Below are 18582 nucleotides of genomic sequence, written 5' to 3' on the forward strand. Positions count from 1 at the left end.
ACAGGTGAGTCTGACATCTCGTTTTACTTTATCAGGTGAAGTTTGGCTGAGTGGATTATCACCAAAACTGCAGGTAACGATTTTCCCATGCTCTGAAAAAGTGTGTCACTTCCTGCATCAGTGCTGAGGTCAGAGGTCACATGAACCTACAAACACCTGCTCACCAGTTTATCAAAACTAATCTACTTTAAATGTCTTTTCTGAAAGTGTAACTGTGTCATTAATAAAAATCTTATAAACCTGAAGTAAGACGATGAAGCACGAGACGACCTCTGACCTTTGAGCCTGTCATATGTTGCACCGACCCTTTAAATGATGACATATTTCTCAAAGATGACACAGCAGCGTAAGAACTTCCTCCAGTATTTATTAGAACAACAGATGAATAACAGATCAACACAGTGAGTTTAAAATCAGGTCAAACACATAAAAACACGATGACATCATCACCAACAGAGTGATGTCATCATACAGGCAGTGGGGAGAACAAACAAGGCTTCAAAGTAAGAGTCCAGGTGTAAACACACCTGGTGAAATATGGTGTCTTTATCGTTATTGATTATAAACCATTAGTACTGATCATAAATCTTTATTTCACAATAAAAGTCTGATGCGACTCACATGTGTTTGAGTCTTCTACAGGTGAGCTCGCCAATCATTTATCTGTTTCTGTTTCCTGTTCACCGATTGGTCCTGCAGAGACCCAGGAGCTGATCAATGAATAATTCAAAAGATGAATAAAGATGAATCTATACAGCAGTGTGGAACACTTCCTCCAGCTCCTTCACAGTAAAACACCTCAGTCACAATATAAAGGCTTTTATTGTGAAACATCTAAAGGAAATGTAGATCTTTAACAGATCAATGCGCTTATTGATTGATCAGATTGTCTCTAATCGATAAGATCTGAAACACATGGACACTGAAACAGGAAGTTTAGTCTGCAGGACCCGCCAGCCAATCAGAGTCACTGTAACATCATCAGAGAGGCTCCAGTCCCATGATCCACTTAGCTGATTACATTGGTTACTTGTATGGTGCACATGGACAGGTGAGGGAGGTGCTCAGGTAGAATGCCGCGTGAGTTCATGGTCAGAGGCGGAGCTTATCTGGCGCTCCACTGCCCGCTGAGCCTTGCAGGTGGCCATTTTGGCCTGGATGTCCCTCTTCCTCTCAAAGTAGTCGACAAGCGGCGGCTCTGTCAGCATCGAAGCCAACACCTGCTCAAAGGTGATTGACCAATCCGTATCCAGAACGCTACCCTGCCTTTGCTCGCCACCCCTAATCAGCACCGTGTCCTCAGCGATATCCTCGCACTGCAGCGAGCCGGCACTCACCACCGAATACGAAGACACCGACGCATCATCTTTTGTTTCCTCGTCAGACATCTGAGGCGCCACCACCTCCAGCTGGGCGTCGGCCAGAGCTCGGCACACCTCTGACTCACCAGACGCCCCGTGACCGGGCCCCTCCTCCTCCCCCTGAGGGCTGTGGGGCGACGTCTGTGGCATGGTCTCGCGCTTTTTGGTGCCGTTGTTGAACTTCTTGCCCACTTCGCCGATGCGCAGCAGCAAACTGGCAACCGTGGCGATGGCGTGATAGAGCTGCTGCTCAAGAGCCTCCTCGCTGAACATGTTGTACAGAGTTTTACACAACTCAATGAACTGCTCCTGCGCGCACACACACACACACACACACACACACACACACACACACATATAAATATATACAATAACAGACACACAGCTGTACAGGATGTTTTACTTGTATGCTTGTTTGTGGCTTCCTCTCCCCACCAGGACTAAGAAATAAAACACTAATTACTTAATTTTATTAAAATTAATCAGTCTCTCTGTGGCGACCTGTCCAGGTGCACGCTCCCTTTAACACCCCCTTAGATACCTGGTTTGAACCCTCCTTGCTACCTGCGTGTCACACTTGTGTCTGTAAAAAACGGTGTGACACCTCACATTCTCACCTGGTTCATCCTCGGCAGGTCTTTGATGGTCTCTCTCTTGGTCTCCTTCTCCTTGGCCCACATCCTCAGGTAGTACCTGTAGTCCTTCACCTCTAAAACAGACCAAAGGTCAGGGGTCAAACGATTGGGCCAAGCCTCAGAGTGATTCCTCCTCCATGTCAGGGAGGTCAAGTTACCTTTTTTCTCCTCACTGTCTCCATCTTTTGGCTCCTCACCTGTTCAGATAGAGATCATCATCATCCTCATTATCAAACTTTGGGGTTAAATGTGAGAATGGAACAGACGGTCTAAAGATGGATGAGGTCACCACGACCTCATTTTCCAGGTTAAATTCAATCCTGAGGTGACGGTCTTCTAAGTTTAGCTAACACTGGGGAATTCACCTGATAGCTTAGCCAGAAATTTTCAAATTATCTGCTAATGTTATGATCATCATCACAAAAACACGAGAAAAACATTAGAATAACTTGGCAGCAGAGTAACATCCCTAACCCTCAAACCAAGCAGACACAAACCTGGTGTCACTTCCTGCTGCCGCAATGCATTCTGATCAGAGAAGAAGGAAGCTTCTGGAAGGAAACATCACACGAAGAGGAAGAAGGAAAAGAGAAAGGAGAAGCAGAGTGAAATGTTCAGGTGTGTTAATCCAAGGTTTGTTCATGCAGATTGATCAGTTTGAGTTAAGCTTCACGCAGCCTCAGCGATTACCGACAACCACAGGATCCTCTCTGAACAGCAGGGAGGAAGAACTCAATTTTAACAGGAAGTGACAACAGATCCAGGATCAAGGAGTGTGTGTGTGTGTGTGTTCACCTCGAGGTTCCTCCTCGGTGAAGAACTGTGTGGCCTCTAGAGCAGACTCCGCCTCCTCCGGACACAGAGCTATAACAAACAAGCAGCAGGTGAGTCGCAGGTTCTCCACCTGTGGTTCAGTCTTTGATCCATTCAGTTCTCACCAGCTCTCAATTTACCAGCCTTCAAAACCAGGAGACCCCACAGAGACCCAAAACCCGATCCTGACACCCAAAACCTGACTTCGACCCCATTCACACCTGGTCCACCACGCTGGGTTTGGCTCCAAAAATCTGGCAGTGTAAAGGCTGGAACCTCTGACGTCACGGCCAGCGGGTTACAGAATTCATCAGGACCAAAACCGGATCAGTGCAGAATAAGGAAGAGCTGAATCTCATGATTCAGGGTTACACTCACCTGTACAGGTGAGCTGTGTTACCTGGAGGTAGGTGGAGCTTGTACAATAGCTTCAGTTTTTCCGTCATGTCCCCGTGATACATCCCACCTGCAAAACAAACACACACTAAGACCTGTGGAGCTCTGCAACCTGAAGCTCTAATCTTGACCTGTAATATATAATATGTACTTTGGATTGTCGATCTGTAATCTATTTTCTGAAGTGCTAATCTAGATCTGTAATCTGTCATTTGGATCACTAATCTATGATCTGGATATGTAATATGTAATCTGAGGCTGTGATCTGGGCTCACTCAGTCCGGTGATGAACTCTTTAAAGTTGACTAGCCCATCCTGGTTCTGGTCCAGCAGCCTGAAGAGGCGGGCCGACAGGGTTGGGTTGTGCCCTCCGCAGACCCAGGGAGCGAGCGAGACGAAGAGCTGACGGAACTGAAGCGGGTCGATGCGGTACTGCTCCAAGTACGGCAGGCTGGGATCGTGACGCTCAGCGGCAGAGCTGCTGGAACCCCAGTAACAGCTGGTCATGTGTTTGGACTGGATCGGCAGGGTGGACAAAAAAGGAGGCGGGGTTAGAGGCAGTAACATGCTTGAACATACAGGTAGAGCAATGTTTACGTCACAGAACAGATTTGAAAAAGGAAAAAATGAAGTTCTGACTCTTGCAGGGTCACACAAAAACAAGGTCACTTCCTGTCTGATAAACAGGCGCGGGTTACACCTACATCTCTTCATAAGTAATCAGACGTGATGGAAGCTACTGTTAGACAGGAACAACGAGAACACCGGGAAAGGACACATCAACACTTTGGTCCAAAAGCAGAAACAAGAACATCAAAAGGCCGTGGGAAGGGGTGCTTTCCTTCATCACAGCATACAGCCAAGTGAGGAAGACCCTCCGAGAAGGCTTGCTGTCTCACAGAGCAAACTCAGAGCACCCAGGAGCAGAAAGACTAGAGTGTAAAGGGCTGAGCAGCTCTGGATCAGCCTGCAAGACGATGAGGAGGTTTCGTCCTGTTTGCTGAAACACTTTCTAACAGAATTGGTGAAAATGTTTTTGGTTTATTTGACACCTGAACATCAGGTCAGCACAGGAACCGTGTAACAAACATGAACTCACCTTGAACAGACAGTAGAGCTCCTCCAGCTCTTCAATACTGAAGGCTGACTCCGTCATCATCGCTCTCACCTGCGCACACACACACACACACACACACACACACACACACACACACACACACACACACACCTGTGAGCTCAATGTCTTCATTAACGCGCTGTATAAGCTCGTGAAAACACCCACCACACTTCTCTTGGCAGTGTCCTCCAGGGACTGGATGACCTTTAGCCTCTGCTTGAACCTCATCTGCTCAATGACATCAGAGCGCAGACTGCCAAACTTCTGCACAGAGAAGAAGAAGCTGCAGTTACCTCAGAGAGAAGGGGACGCCTTTCATCACAAACATCCTTCCTGCACCACCAAACCTGCTCATCAACCTGCCGAGGAAGATCCATCAGCTCGTGTGGGGAACGAGAAAGACTCAGTCAGTTTGGCGCCGCTCTCAGCAGGTAGTGTGGACTGTTAGACCACCCACAAAGCTTTACAGTCCACTCTGGGTGCATTAACCCCAACAATAGTTCATGTTCAGTACAAAAACCCAACAGTGGTGTTTGAGGGTCTCTGCCTAGGTGCAGACCATCATCTATTCAACTCTACTTTTGATTCAGGTTTTTTCACACAGTGCCAAATCACAATAACAGTGGCCTTAAGATGCTTCATATTGAAAGGTCACAACCACAGCCCTTAATGTGACAGCTGACTTTCAGCCAGTTAAGTTAATGGTGAATATTTTATTTGTGCTCTTGGAATGAAAAAGTCCTGGAGAATCGCTTCGCTCGAGCAGCACTAAAGCTTGAGTGTGGAGGTGGACCCCACGGGGCTAACCGTCCTAATGTGTTGGCCGCTAGAGCTGTTCGATATAACGATATGCATCGGATGACGATATAAAAACGTCTATCGTTTCATTTTACGCTATTGTTTGTTTCGTGGTGTCGCAAAATAAACTGTTTACGGCAATATTTGTTCATTATTTTGATGGTCACTGTAGTGGCTATATTAATTTCTTAAAGCTCTCTCTTTCTTTAAAGTTCTCTTATATTTAATATACAGTGTTGGAGAGTAACGGAATACATGTACCGCCGTTACGTATTTAAAATACAAAATATGAGTAACTGTATTCCGTTACAGTTACCGTTTAAAAAGGTGGTATTTAGAATACAGTTACTTTGTTGAAATAAATGGATTACACGGCGGTACTTCCCTGTTTTATATGGTGGGGGTCAGGACTGTTTGGGTTTTGTTTGACAGCTACGTTCTGTTGTCCAGGCGGCAGCGTTACGGTTGCCATGGTTACAGGGTGACGCTCTCTATCTCTGCGTGTTTCCTGGGTGAGAGAGGCCTTTTTGTTGTTGTTATGCTAAGCTAATAGGCAGAATGCTACAGGCACAGCCCTAAAGAATGTAGCATCATAGGCAGTGTAGTCCGGGCTGCAGGGAGAATGGACTGCCATACCTGTTATGTGTCTGTGAGCGAGGGAGGGAGAAAAAGGAAAAGTACGAGCTGTCATCGAGCAAAAACGGGAGCTGGAAGCATGTAAATATAATAATAACCACTGCAGCCAAGAAGAGAGCCTGACGAGCCCAGCTGTAAGTACGCTATTAAGACTCGACTGTACACCGTGTTCGTGTTTTCCTCCGAAACAGTAAGTTCTGTTGGAGCAGCCTTTCAACGCCTCTCTCTGTCTCTGCTAGCAAAGTTGACCCAGACAACAAAGTAAAGCTAGTTTTCGGCTACGAGCCCGACACGAACCCCACGTATTAGCCAGAGGTCCCTTTACTACGGTTCGGAGCCGCGGACCTTCAGTAACAGTAATAAATCACAGCAATAGTACATTCATGTAGTTGTAAACAGCATGATAATATATTAAGTAATCCAGAGTATTCAGAATACGTTACTCTCATTGAGTAACGTAACGGAATACATTTTGGGGCATGTATTCTGTATTCTGTAATGGAATACAATTTAAAAGTAACCTTCCCAACACTGTTAATATAACCACACTACAGACAGAGAAGTGCTTGTTTTTATGCGGCATGTTCTTAAGGCGGAATAATTCCTTAAATGTTAGAAAACATTTACGTTTCCAACATCAGTCACAATGTAGAGCTCTGATCGTTTTATTGGCTGTCTACATAAAGTAGTCTGTTTTTCTAGGTTCTGACCTTCACGTCATCCGTCTGGATTTATCCCAGTGAGAAAGCTTAGTGACCCCCCCCCACCACCACCACCACTCTGGCATCACCTCGTACGATGACTTTATGAGGTCAAAGACATCGATTTCAGGCGACGGCTCGTCTCCACTTGTCAGCTGGGCGTGCGGGTGAGGGATGGGCGGAGCCACCGTCAGTTTATTGACCACATTATCCAGGTACCTGCAACACAAGTTGGATTTATTCCTCAGGTGTACACAGAACAGTTCGGAGTGAGCCGATTCTGGCTCTGGACTCGTACCTGCCCAGGATGGTCATGGCCTCTCCCTCGTCGCTACAGGAGAGCAGGGCATCCATGTTGTAATGGAGGACAGCCAGCGCCACCTGCGGGTACATTTAGAGACTGTGCTATAGCTGAATGACTTCCAATCTCATTCACATCCAAAATAATGGATCTGTGGGTGTCCCTGGGTCCAGCAGCACACCTACCTGAAAGATGACCTTGATGCCCTCATAGAAGAAGCAGTCGACCAACAGGACGGCGCTGTCGAAGGGCATCACAGACAGGAAGAGGGTGAGGAACCAGGACAGGCTGATGGTGGAGATGACCCCCAGCTCCTGCATGTGTTCATAGAGCAGGGGGAGGAAGGACCGGGTCAGCTCCTCAAACACCCCCTGATCCACCAGCGCTCCTGCAGGACATACAGCAACCACGTCACTAACCCCAAGCCTAAGGAGGACTCCTCAGACCCGTCCTCCACCAGAGGATGGATCTACTCTGGTGCTGTGACCCTGCCTCCTACTGACCTACGACTCGGGTGTTGTAGTAGTCAGGCAGCATACGCTCACACAGCGCCACCAGCAGCCAGAAGGCCTCTTCCTCGGTGCAGTAGAGCAGCAAGACAGAGGTGACGATGTTCATTGCCTGGTGGAGGAGACAGAAGGTCAGAAACAACAAACCGACACCACCTCAGGACGCCTTACACATTCTTAAGCATCATGTTAGTGCAGACGTCTTCAGCTGTGTCAGGGGGTCGTTTCAGGCACCCGGCTGAGCATGATGGGGAAACACAACGCTTCTGTTTCATTTTGCTTTATGGGAGTACCTGGCAATATCCGATGCCCGGGTTGCGGTGGGCGTATGCGGTGAGGACGCGGCGCAGGGCAGCAATGCCCATCTCATTCTGGAAGGCTCGGTGTTCAGGCATCGAGCGGTGAAGGTCGCGCTCAATCTCCTCAGTAGCTAATGAGCATAGCCCCATGGCCTGTTCCACCAGTTCACCATAGTAACCAGGGTGGGTCGCCATCTCGTTTTGCGCTCCTGGATGGACGGGAGGACAGATGAGTATGCGAAAATGAGCATAAACAGAAATTCATGGATGGATGACGAGTGAACACGAACCAGAGAACAGCAGCCACAGCTCCCCTCTCAGGCGCTCTGGGATCCCATTGAGGACCAGTTCTCTGGTTCTGGAAGTCCGGTACATGCAGACGCCTCGACCAAACTCTAAGAAATGGATGTTCCATGACTCCTCCTTCATCTTCTCCCTCATCTGCAGGAGGGAGGAAATGAGATCAGTACCAGGACTGCCTGGACAGTACTGCTGAGTACTGAGCGGATCTGTACTCACGGCTTTGGGTCCCAGGTCCTCTGGGTCGTCTCGGTGGTAGAGCTGCAGGAGACCCTGGATGGCTGTGGGTAGGCCAGGGTGGTAATGGCGGGCCTTCTGAAGGGACTCAGAACCTGGAGAAGAAGATGGGGGTACGGAGGAGGACGCCTGAGGACAAGAACAAAAACCATGAGGACTCTGTGAAAGCAGCTGAACCATGGTACGAGCTGTGATGGACATACCGAGTGACTAATCTGAGACAGCAGGTTGGTGTCACCCCACGAGCTGTCCGGGGTTCGCTGCAGGAAGTCAGAAATACGTTGGACCAGGAAGTCCCTGTCTTTGAGGTTGGCAAACAGGAAGTTCATCTTGTTCTTGGTGCTGATGGAGACAGGGCAGGGCAGGACACTGCTACTGTCCGCCTTCTCCACAATGGAGACCTGCAGAGGACGATGGGTAAAGTGACCACAGTATGAAAGTATTTGTGTTCATCTGCGTCACTGTAATATGTGATGTTGTAGCTATCATGTGACCTCTGACCACAGCTCATCTACTTCCTGCAGCACCAGCTGACCCAGCTCACCTCTCGGAGGGGTATGATGAGCTGACACAGGTCTTCCTCTTTGCTGCTGAAGCAGATGTAGTTGTTGGAGATGAAGAGCTGTCCGACAACGTGCATCTTTGCGAACGGCGTCCACAGGGTGCAGTCCGTGTGTCCGTCAAGTCGCTCTTCCTGCGTCAGCCGAAACATCGCCCGGTATCGCTCGTTCTTCGCCCGGGCGTCCAGATCCCTGCAGACAAGAAACAGATGTTGATGGTAACCAAGAGTGCGCTGAAAACAGACTTAAGGAAAAGAAACCCGTCTGGTGCAAACAGAGGGACACCTCTTCAGCGCAGAGACGTTCTTCAACGTTTTGCTGGGTTTGGGCAGCGACAGGTCGGCAGCAAATGCCTCGTTGTCGAGCAGCTGGCGCATGGCAATGTTAGCGAGTTGCTCCATCAACTTGAAGGTGTCGTTGATGTTGAGAAACATTGAGAAGAAATGTTCGGTGTCGCGAGTGCTCACGCGGACACTCTCTGGAAACAGCAGGGTGGCGTTCTTCTCCAGCCGCGTCACCTCGGTCCATGGCACCACCAGAGTCACTGAGGTCAGAGGTCACAGGATGACATCAACAAAGAACTTCTGAATGCTTCTAAACCCCACCTCTCACACATAAAGACAGCTGGGAGAAGCTCCAGCACACAGAGCTGGTTAAGACAATGCACGGGTTTCTACAGTAGAGACCAAAAGTAGAGAAAAATCTAGGTTTTCTGACATTTTCAACATACTACTAGTTCTGATTCAAGGTTCTCCTAAATCTGAACACAAAAGACCCTGAAGGACACTGAGTTTTTGTTACCTGGTCAAGAATAGAATAGAATAGAATAATCCTTTAATTGTCCCACAAGGGGAAATTTGGATGTAACAGAAGCCAGAAAGACACATATACAAACAAACACAAGAACAGAAACATATTTACATTACATCAAGGACAATGGTTACCAAAAACAGAGTACTGTACCGTTATTAAATTAAATAAAATTAAATACAGATAAGAGGCAAACCAGGTTTAGTGTGAATTGCTTGATAAAATAGTGCAGTTACAGCACTGATGTAAACATCTATGTTTGTTGGGAGCAGCTCTGATTTTACAGTCTGACAGCTGCAGGGAGGAAGGATCTGCAGCTTCATGCATCGAGGACGCAGCAGTCTGTCACTGAAGGAGCTCTGGAAAGGAGAAATCAAAAGTTCCCCTGCTAGGCACAGGGTTGGGAGTTTTCACAAGAAGGGGGACATCAGGTTCAGGGGCCTCACACTCCTCAGCCTCCACTGGATGTTTTGTGCCAGGATGCTTGAGAGGACAGCCCGACCATCAAATGTAGTACCTGTCCAGGTTGTGGAACACTGGACCAGCTCTTTATCCTCTGGAGGATATTTTAGGGTGCCTGGGAGTTTGGCGATCTAGTCCATGTGTTTTGTGCACTTGGAGAAGGCATTCGACTGCGTTTTCTAAATTCTTTCACACACATTACGCAAAAAATGAGCGCGAGGGCCCTCGGCGCGCCTGCTGCTGCTGCACTGAAGTCCACACCAAACAGGCCAGGACCACCCCTGCCTGGGAACATCTCGGTGTCCCCCTGGATAAGAGAAAGGAAGTGGCCAGGGAGAGGCAGGACTGGAAAACGTTGCTCAGGCTGCTGCCACCGTGACTCAAACTCGCACAAGCATAAAAAAAAGATAGGAAATTAATGGATGCGTGTATGTTCTGCACTGACCCGTTCTACGATCAAGAGAACGACCGGAAAGGCTGGGGAACATATGATGTGAGGAGAACCTTCAGTGAGGGCAGAATGTTTGAGTTGGTTCAGATAGATCATAAAAACGACTGCACCCACAGGAAGTGCTGAGGTTTGTGTCTTATGTGGCTTCAGGTCTTACTCTGAAGCAGGGTCCGTTCCTTCACACAGTCATTTTACAACACAATCCTCACAGCTGACCCAGAGTCCTGATCCAAACCCAAGAGAACCTGGAAGACCTCTGGGGACAATGCCATTTGCTGGCCCCAATTTCGGCAGACAAGTGCCCTCAATCTCAGGTTGGAGGCTGTCTTGGTCCCACAGCACGCGTGCACGCGCACACACACACACACACACAAAAGCACTGACTTCAGCAAACAAAAGCTACAGCTGATAAAATCAAAGAAACCAGGTCCAGGTATCAAAGTGTGGGCGAGATGGAGGCAAGAATGAGCTCAAACCAACCACACACAAAGAAAGAATGTGCAAGAACCTTGATTTTGAGTAAGACCTGAAGCCACACAAGACACAAACCTCAGCACTTCCTGTGGGTGCAGTCGTTTTTATGATCTATCTGAACCAACTCAAACATTCTGCCCTGGTTGTTTTATATCAAATCTTGGTAAAACACGCCCACAGAATCGATTCCTTCACATCATAATCATATACAAGAGAAGAAAAAAATAATACTTTATCCTCTAACTTTGGTCTCTGCTGTTCAGTCAGGTGTATATGATCCAGCTGTTTTATGTCTGAGCTCTCTCTTTGAGCTTTAAGCAACAAAGCATTCAGTGTAAAAACAAGACTAAATGCTGGCCTGTGATTGGCTGCTCGTACCTTCCTTTCCAAGCAGGAAGGAATAGAAGCACAGGTGGTTGACGGACAGGTAGAGCCAGCCCTGTCGTGGCACTCGGCCCTTCCAGTAGCTGCAGGAGTAATAATTCACCAGCTTCTCCTCCTCAGGCATGCCAAACAGCTTCCTCATCTTCAACTCTGCCTCCCGAAACTTCCCGCTATCCTCCTCGTGCTCCTCTCCGGGCTTTAACCGGTTCTCCTCCGCGATGATACCCTGCAGGAAGTGACATCACTCAGCAGCAGCACACAGCAAAAAAACAGACAGCCTGAACAAATAGGAGGTGACATACAGAGATCTTTCCTTTGACGAAGGTGGTGATGTCTTCGTCGTTGTCAAAGATGGAGATGGTCTGGAGGAGATTGGCTTCCAGCCAATCCCAGTGCTCAGTGATCTCTTTCCTAGATGAACCTGCAAGACACGGCTGAGGGTTTAACCAGGTGGCTCCTCTCACACGACACAATCAGATGTTACACACCTGACACAATCAGCCAATCAGTGCCTGTGATGTCATTACGCAAAAACAAAGAACGCAAACTACAAATGAAAGCCGACGACCTTTTCTTCAGTGAAATTCATATTAACTTCTTAGATTAGCGCCGTCCACTAGGAAAGCTGCAGGTGAGCTAACCAGGTAACTACAAATCTGTGAAATGATTTAGATCTTAGCCCAAGTTGTTAAAGTGGAGCTGGACCACAGAGTCACAGTTACGTTAACTGAAATTAACCAACATGCTTACAGCCACTATGATATCATCTAGTTAAGGATAATCTGGGCAATCTTTGGACAGGAGACATCCTCAGCCCATGGTGTCGACCTCAGTGACGATGAACTTGTGAGTTTCTGTCAGACGTCACATCCTCCCCCTCACCAGTCAGAGGTCTTTCGAGCGACGGCAGCAGATATTTTGTGCAGACTGAGGACAAAATGTTCTCCATCTGTTTGAGGTCACAGTGGAGGTCATTACAAGAGGTTCATGCATCAGAACTCTTTGGAGGCTCTCAGAGGCAGTGATCACTGAGCTCAGCGTTCATGTGACAGTGTGATGGCAGCACTGACACCACAAACAAACATGCTTTTGAAGCCAACATGGGAACAGACCAGCCAACAGGAGCTTTGGGGAAAATACACCTGTTAATCGTCGAGCTATTGTAGAGTTCTTACCTCACAATATGAAGCTTTTTCCAGGCAGCTGTTACTGAGATTTCACACTTCTTAAATAAAACTGGACTGAAAAAGCTCTGCAGCAGGTGAGCTGGCTCAGCAAGTCTCCTCACCTCGGGGATGGAGACTGTCACACCAAAACAACGAGCAACTTCTTATGTTAGAGATCTTTAACAGCAGCGGTCGAACTGCTGGAAGCAATAACCCGAGCGCATCGCATCAGAGCGCCGCTCTGCGTTATGACTCCCGCCTTTGTGTTTCTACACGTTTACCTGTAAACATGACCAGAAATGACATTTTCTGCATTCACGGTTGTAGCTCGGCGAGGCCCACTCACCACAAGCGATGTTCCAGTAGATCTGAGAGTCCGCAGTCTGCAGCAGGATCCTGTATGGTGCTACCCGGGCACTGGAGTCCAGAACCACATCCAGAGTCCCAACCAGGAGACCTGCACAGAGACAGACAGGTGAAGCAACATGGGCAGTTATCTGGATCTGATCAGTGTTTGGATTGAAGGTGTTCTGGACTTGGACCATATCAGAGAGCATTTCTTGTTCTAGACTTTCATGGTTCTGGTTTTGGGAGACAGTTATTTGTTCTGTTCTGACTGAACAGCTGTTGAAGGCAGAGCTCGGACACGTCAGAGCTGAGTCGGTCCGAGTTTCAGAGACGGTCACAGAGCTGAAAGACATCTCTAAGTCTAACGTCATGGTTCCCTCTGCGATTTAACTACAAGTGCAAGTCACACCTGATTGGTCCTCTGTCAAACTGTTATGGTGCTGCAATCGCTGGCCCTGATTGCTCTGGTTCCCCAGGTGGACTCGCACCTGAAAACCTATTAAATAATTCATTTAATAACTTAAACCAACTCCCAGCAGCATCCAGGTCATTACTCTGACACATCGTTTCATCATTTCAGTGGTGACCACGTCCACCAGCTGAACGCAATTTTAAAAAACTCAAAATTTTTAATTAGTAATACCGTGCATATGAATTCATCGTTCTATGAGAGCATTGTCTCCCATTGAGCCAGCTACACATACAGTGTAGGGCGACACACCTGTTCTCCCTGATCACCTGCCCCCGGTCGTCTTGGGCCTTACTGCAGCCTTGTCAAACCAGCGCCCCCCCACCACAGATTCTTTTCATTTACAAATTGAACCAATTGCAACATTAAGATCATCATGGAGGATCCTCTCCACACTGAGCACACACGCACCTCAGCTCAGGGTGGGTCTCTGCTGCTGTGTGGTCTTCACCTCTGATTGTTCCTCCATGGTCTGGCTCCATGTGAAGCTTTGCTGCACCTCCCTGTGCCAGCATCAGTGAGACCTCCTCCTCCTCGTCCTGCAGGCTGAACCACAGCTGCTCAGCCCTTTTAAACTCTAACCTTTCTGTTCCTGAAGCTGACGGATTCTTCTCTTTACCCTTCACTTGGACAGTGGGCCTTCTTCCTCACGTTGCTGCAATGATGAAACGACCCGCCACCCCAGCCCTGTATATGTTCTTCTTTCGCTGCATCTCTGCTCATCTTCCCATTTCATCGCCATGCTTTCAGCCACTTATGAACAATTCATGAGACACCTGTGATATGCTGAACAGGCCTCCCACCTGTCCACCCCCACTCCTTTAAAAACACTGTGACCTTTCAACCCAACAAACTCGATTACCGGGACAGTAAACACTCCTGTCAGCTGACCCCTGAGGACCTTTCTTGCATCCTGCGGTCAGACCATGAATCATACTTCCTGTCAGCTGGTTTTCGAACTGCAAGTCACTTTTTGCACACCACGAATGAACACAATCTGCAGGAGCTCCACCTCAGACACATCCACGCAGTTAAATCTAACAGACAGCAGCATGTGGGCTGAGTGTGCAGGTCACTCAGCAGCCATGTTGGTACGACAGACGGGCAGTTATTTTACAGCACTGTGTGAGCTAACGGTGATCTCCGGGTTAGGGTTAGCTGCACAGCATCACGTTCAATCACGTGGAAATTTGCTGATGTGTGCTAAAGTTCAAACCGCATTTTTACCCTGTAGACAAACTTTGCCTCCATCTTTGCTCGTGCCTGATTAACCCGCAGATCACCCACTCACAAAACAGCAAACACCCCCGGATCTTCAAGTTTCAGCTTATCGAGCACTAATCGATTATTCCATCTGCCGCAGAGCTAATGTTTGAAATACCAGCTCACCGGAGAGCCCCCCTCCGCGGCCGTGCCCCCTCCTCCTCTGCAGGACGAAGAACGGGTTCGCCCGCTCGGACACCCAGAGTGCCCCGGCCAGCAGCACCTCCTCCGGGTGGATCCACATTTCTGCCCGCTGCGGAAGGCCCTCCTCCGGGGACTCAGGGGAACACAGGCCGGGGAGTCAGCGGGACAGAGGCCGGAGTGTCGGCGTGCGAGGGCTGTCTCTCCCCCGGGGAAACGGCAGGAAAAAGGTGCTGAAGCCTCCGCGAGAGTCACGCAAACATCGAGCTGATGTTGTTGTTTTCACTCAGTCTGATGACTGCACTTTACTACCGGGTGTTAGGCCACTCCCCCTGCGCACGCTGCGTCATGACGTTTACATATCTGCAGTTTATAAAACGTTAAAGCAAAAAAAACCAGCAGGGGGCGCTGTTGTCAGCGTTAGGGGCTGTGAAATGTATTTTACAAAAACACCGCTTAAAGTTTACATTTCAGCAGAATAAAAAAATGTAATTTAGAAAAACCCGAACAAAGCCACGTTCAAGCTTTCCCCACAGTCATGTGATAGGTTACATGATCCCACACGTGAACTTAGGAGCTCCAGTATTTAGGGACCGTGTCAGAGGCGTTGTGTCAGATAAATACATGCACTTCTGCCTAAAGATCAGATCAGATCAGATCAGTTCCCAGCATGTTAACAGCGGCGGGCCTACCCGAACGGTGTTCACATAATTGCAGGTGACTTTTATAAGGCCGACGTAAAGACTGTGCTTCCAAAGTTCTATCAGCATGTCGAATGTCCCACCAGAGGAGAGAACACTCTAGAGTCTAGACCATGTTTACTCCAACATCAAGCATGCATATAGAGCCATACCCCTCCCCCACCTCGGTCAGTCCAACTACCTCTCCCTCCTGCTCTCCCCAGCCTACACCCCCTCAGACGCAGTGCCAGGCCCACCACCCAAGACAGACTGGGCCATATTTGAACACCAGGATCTAGAAAGTTTCACTTCTCCATTTGTACAATCCCAATAGAGCACTAAGATCGTCCAATCAGATGCTCCTAGTACATCCAAGGTCTTGACTGAAGTCGAGAGGCACCTAGACTCTGGAATAACCTCCCTGTTCATATTCAATTCAATTCAATTCAATTCAATTCAATTTTATTTATATAGCGCCAAATCACAACAAAAGTCGCCTCAAGGCGCTTCATAGATACAGAGAAAAACCCAACAATTTTAATATTCGTACCGCCGAGTCTATCTAGTCTTTTAAATCCCATTATAAAACCTCTTTTTACTTTGGCTTTTGATTCTAACTAGTTGGCTGTTATCTGGCTTGTTGTGTTGTCACCTATTGTTTCCTGCTATGTTTTCTTATTGTTTTGTTTTAATTGTCTCATGCTTTTACTGACTGGGAAGCACTATGGTCAACTTTGTTGTTTTTAATATGTGCTATATAAATAAATTTAGATTTGATTTGATCCCATCCTGTCTAAAATCAGCCACAATCATCCCAGTGCCAAAAAAGTCTCCCATCACCAGCCTGAACAATTAGCACCCTGTGGCCCTCATGCAGCTAAATACTTTTACAATTTATTTTTCTAAACCACGGAGCCGCAGTATAAAGACTAAAGAGCCGCATGTGGCTCCGGAGCCAAAAGTTGCCAACCCCTGGACTAGTCCTTCAGCACATCAAGGATTTCCTCCCCCCAGAATTCGACCCCCACCAGTTTGCATACCATAGGTGACCATATTTTGATTTCCAAAGAAGAGGACACCTGGCCCAGTACTGAAGAACTTTAATAATGTTTACTTAAAGAAAATTTTAACATATTTAAACAAGGCCTTCTCTGTGCGGTTAATGAGTGGTGATATAAAAAATGTCATATAGGCTTTTACAAGTCAACAAGGGCAAAAAAAACCCCAACTTAAAAACCTCTGGAATTAAATAAGGGTACCGAAATAAGGCCTCATCTGTATGAGAAAAATTACCAGTACCGGGACGGTACGAGGGAAATTTCTTTTGCAGTTCGTCTGAAAAGCTGCAGTTGCACTTTGGCATCTTTTAAACATCACCAGGCGCTTTGCTGCGCGCTGTCTGTCCCGTCTGCGAGTGCAGAAAGTGTCTCGGAAAGCAGCAGCTTGGAGATGACGTCATACATATGTAGGCCTATAGGAAAACCCGGACATTTTCATCAGTCTCGAAAATCCCCCCGAACGCCCTGGACAGAACATGAAAAGTGGACATGTCTGGGAAAAAGAGGACGGTTGGTCACCCAAGCATACCGCACAAACAGATCCACAGAAGACGCCATCGCCACAGCCCTCCACTCTGTGCTGAGTCACCTAGAGAGGTGGCAGAGCTACGTCCGAATGCTTTTTGTGGACTACAGCTCAGCCTTCAATACAATCATCCTGGACATCTTCATCACCAAACTGGTCACTCTTGGCCTCCTTCCTCTCACATGTGCCTGGATAAAGGACTTTCTCACAAACCGGCTCCAGACTGTAAGCCTCGGCCCTCATCTCTCCTCCACTCGCACACTGAGCACCGGCTCCCCACAGGGCTGTGTGCTGAGCCCCCTCCTGTATTGTCTCTACACCCATGACTGCAGTTCGACCCACAACAACATTCTCATCATCAAGTTTGCTGATGACACCACGGTAGTCGGACTCATCTGAAAGGGAGACGAGGCAGCCTACAGAGAGGAAGTCCTGAAGTTGGCATCCTGGTGTTCGGAGAACAACCTGACACTGAACAGTAAGAAAACCATTGCTGACTTCAGGAGGTACAGCACTGACTTAGCCCCCCTTTACATCAACGGGGAGTGTGTGGAGAGGGTCCACACCTTCCGGTTCCTTGGTGTCCTCATCTCTGCTGACATCTCCTGGACAGACAACATCTCAGCGGTCGTCAAGAAGGCCCAACAGCAGCTGCACTTCCTGATGGTCCTCAGGAAGTACAAGCTGAATTCCAACCTGCTGCTGACCTTCTACCCCTCGTCCATTGAGAGCCTGCTAACCTACTGCAGCACAGTATGGTACGGCAGCGGCACTAAGGAGGACAGAGCGAGGCTTCAGAGTGTAGTTAAGGCAGCACAAAAGATCCATTTCTCTCATCACCCGTTAACTGAATGGTGATATAAAAAAGTGCATGATATTTTAGGTGACTGAAACTATCAGGCCTATAGTCCATAGATAAATCTTTCATGGTTGATTGTTCATATGCTTCTAAATACACATTGAAGCCTTTTTATTCTGTGTATCACAGTGCATTATGATTCCTGACAGCTGACTCTATTTCCAGGCTCAGCTGCACAGACTGCCTGCTTTGACTGTTTTGAAAGCAGAATACTTACAATCAGGTTACAGGACACTTGAACATTAGCTTGTTTTGCACACTGAACTGGGAAAAGCTTTCCTGCCTATAAATTGAAGGAGCTACAAAACAACATTAAGCTGTTTTCCATGTTTCACTGGAACATCTTAAAGGGTTATATTTGTCTGCAACTACTCTTGCATGTCTTTCTTTGAGTCTGCAGAGGGTACCAGTGATGTGGAAGACATCATGCCTCGTCCCTATTCCAAAGATGCCACGTCCCAGTGGCCCCCAGGATTACAGGCCCGTGGCACTGACCTGCGAGCCCTGTGAGGGTCATGTTTTTTGACTTTTCTAGTGCTTTCAACACCATCAGGCCGACCCTCCTGGGTGATAAGTTAACAGCGATGCAGGTGGATGCTTCCCTGGTGTCCTGGATCGTTGATTACCTAACAGGAAGACCACAATATGTACGTCTCCCACAGTGTGTGTCTGACAAGGTAATCAGCAGCATAGGGGTACCACAGGGGACTGTCCTCTCCCCCTTCGTCTTCACCCTCTACACCACAGACTTCAGCCACTGCACAGAGACCTCCATCTTCAGAAGTTTTATGATGACACCACTCGCGGTGGTTGGATGCATCAGCAGGG

At 48.0% G+C, this 18582-nt stretch overlaps 1 protein-coding gene across 4 annotated transcripts; it reads right to left on the reverse strand.

Annotated features, from left to right (window-relative positions):
- Positions 1 to 347: 347 nt before the first annotated feature.
- Positions 348 to 15429, reverse strand: tbc1d9b (TBC1 domain family member 9b). 4 transcript variants are annotated; one of them, XM_087847418.1, is made up of 24 exons: positions 14617 to 15429; positions 12757 to 12867; positions 11547 to 11665; positions 11239 to 11470; positions 8949 to 9207; positions 8648 to 8855; positions 8307 to 8504; positions 8086 to 8232; positions 7857 to 8007; positions 7561 to 7775; positions 7262 to 7379; positions 6944 to 7146; positions 6756 to 6838; positions 6547 to 6676; positions 4488 to 4586; positions 4305 to 4373; positions 3481 to 3721; positions 3210 to 3275; positions 2935 to 3087; positions 2792 to 2860; positions 2494 to 2547; positions 2155 to 2193; positions 1979 to 2070; positions 348 to 1670 (listed from the first exon to the last, which is right to left on the reverse strand). In XM_087847418.1, exons 1-24 carry the CDS (start codon positions 14732 to 14734, stop codon positions 1065 to 1067), a joined length of 3780 nt encoding a protein of 1259 aa, XP_087703544.1. In that variant the 5' UTR covers positions 14735 to 15429; the 3' UTR covers positions 348 to 1064. The 4 variants fall into 4 exon arrangements, with proteins under 4 accessions (XP_087703544.1, XP_035766273.1, XP_006781974.1 ...); XM_035910380.2 differs by lacking the exon at positions 2935 to 3087 and having other exon boundaries at positions 2494 to 2544; positions 14617 to 15428; XM_006781911.3 differs by lacking the exon at positions 2935 to 3087 and having other exon boundaries at positions 14617 to 15428.
- Positions 15430 to 18582: the final 3153 nt, after the last annotated feature.

The sequence above is a fragment of the Neolamprologus brichardi genome, chromosome 2 (genome assembly GCF_056152115.1).
Source record: "Neolamprologus brichardi isolate AB-2024 chromosome 2, ASM5615211v1, whole genome shotgun sequence".
Taxonomy (NCBI): Eukaryota; Metazoa; Chordata; class Actinopteri; order Cichliformes; family Cichlidae; genus Neolamprologus; species Neolamprologus brichardi.

Bases quoted from the DNA above. Each gene is read 5' to 3' on its own strand.
- tbc1d9b (XM_087847418.1), bottom strand. From the start codon at position 14,734: ATGTGGATCCACCCGGAGGAGGTGCTGCTGGCCGGGGCACTCTGGGTG. The intron at 8,233-8,306 runs GTATGTCCATCA...TCTTGTCCTCAG, and splicing joins TGTCTCAGATTAGTCACTCG to GCGTCCTCCTCCGTACCCCC. The intron at 6,839-6,943 runs GTAGGTGTGCTG...ATGTACCCGCAG, and splicing joins GCATCAAGGTCATCTTTCAG to GTGGCGCTGGCTGTCCTCCA.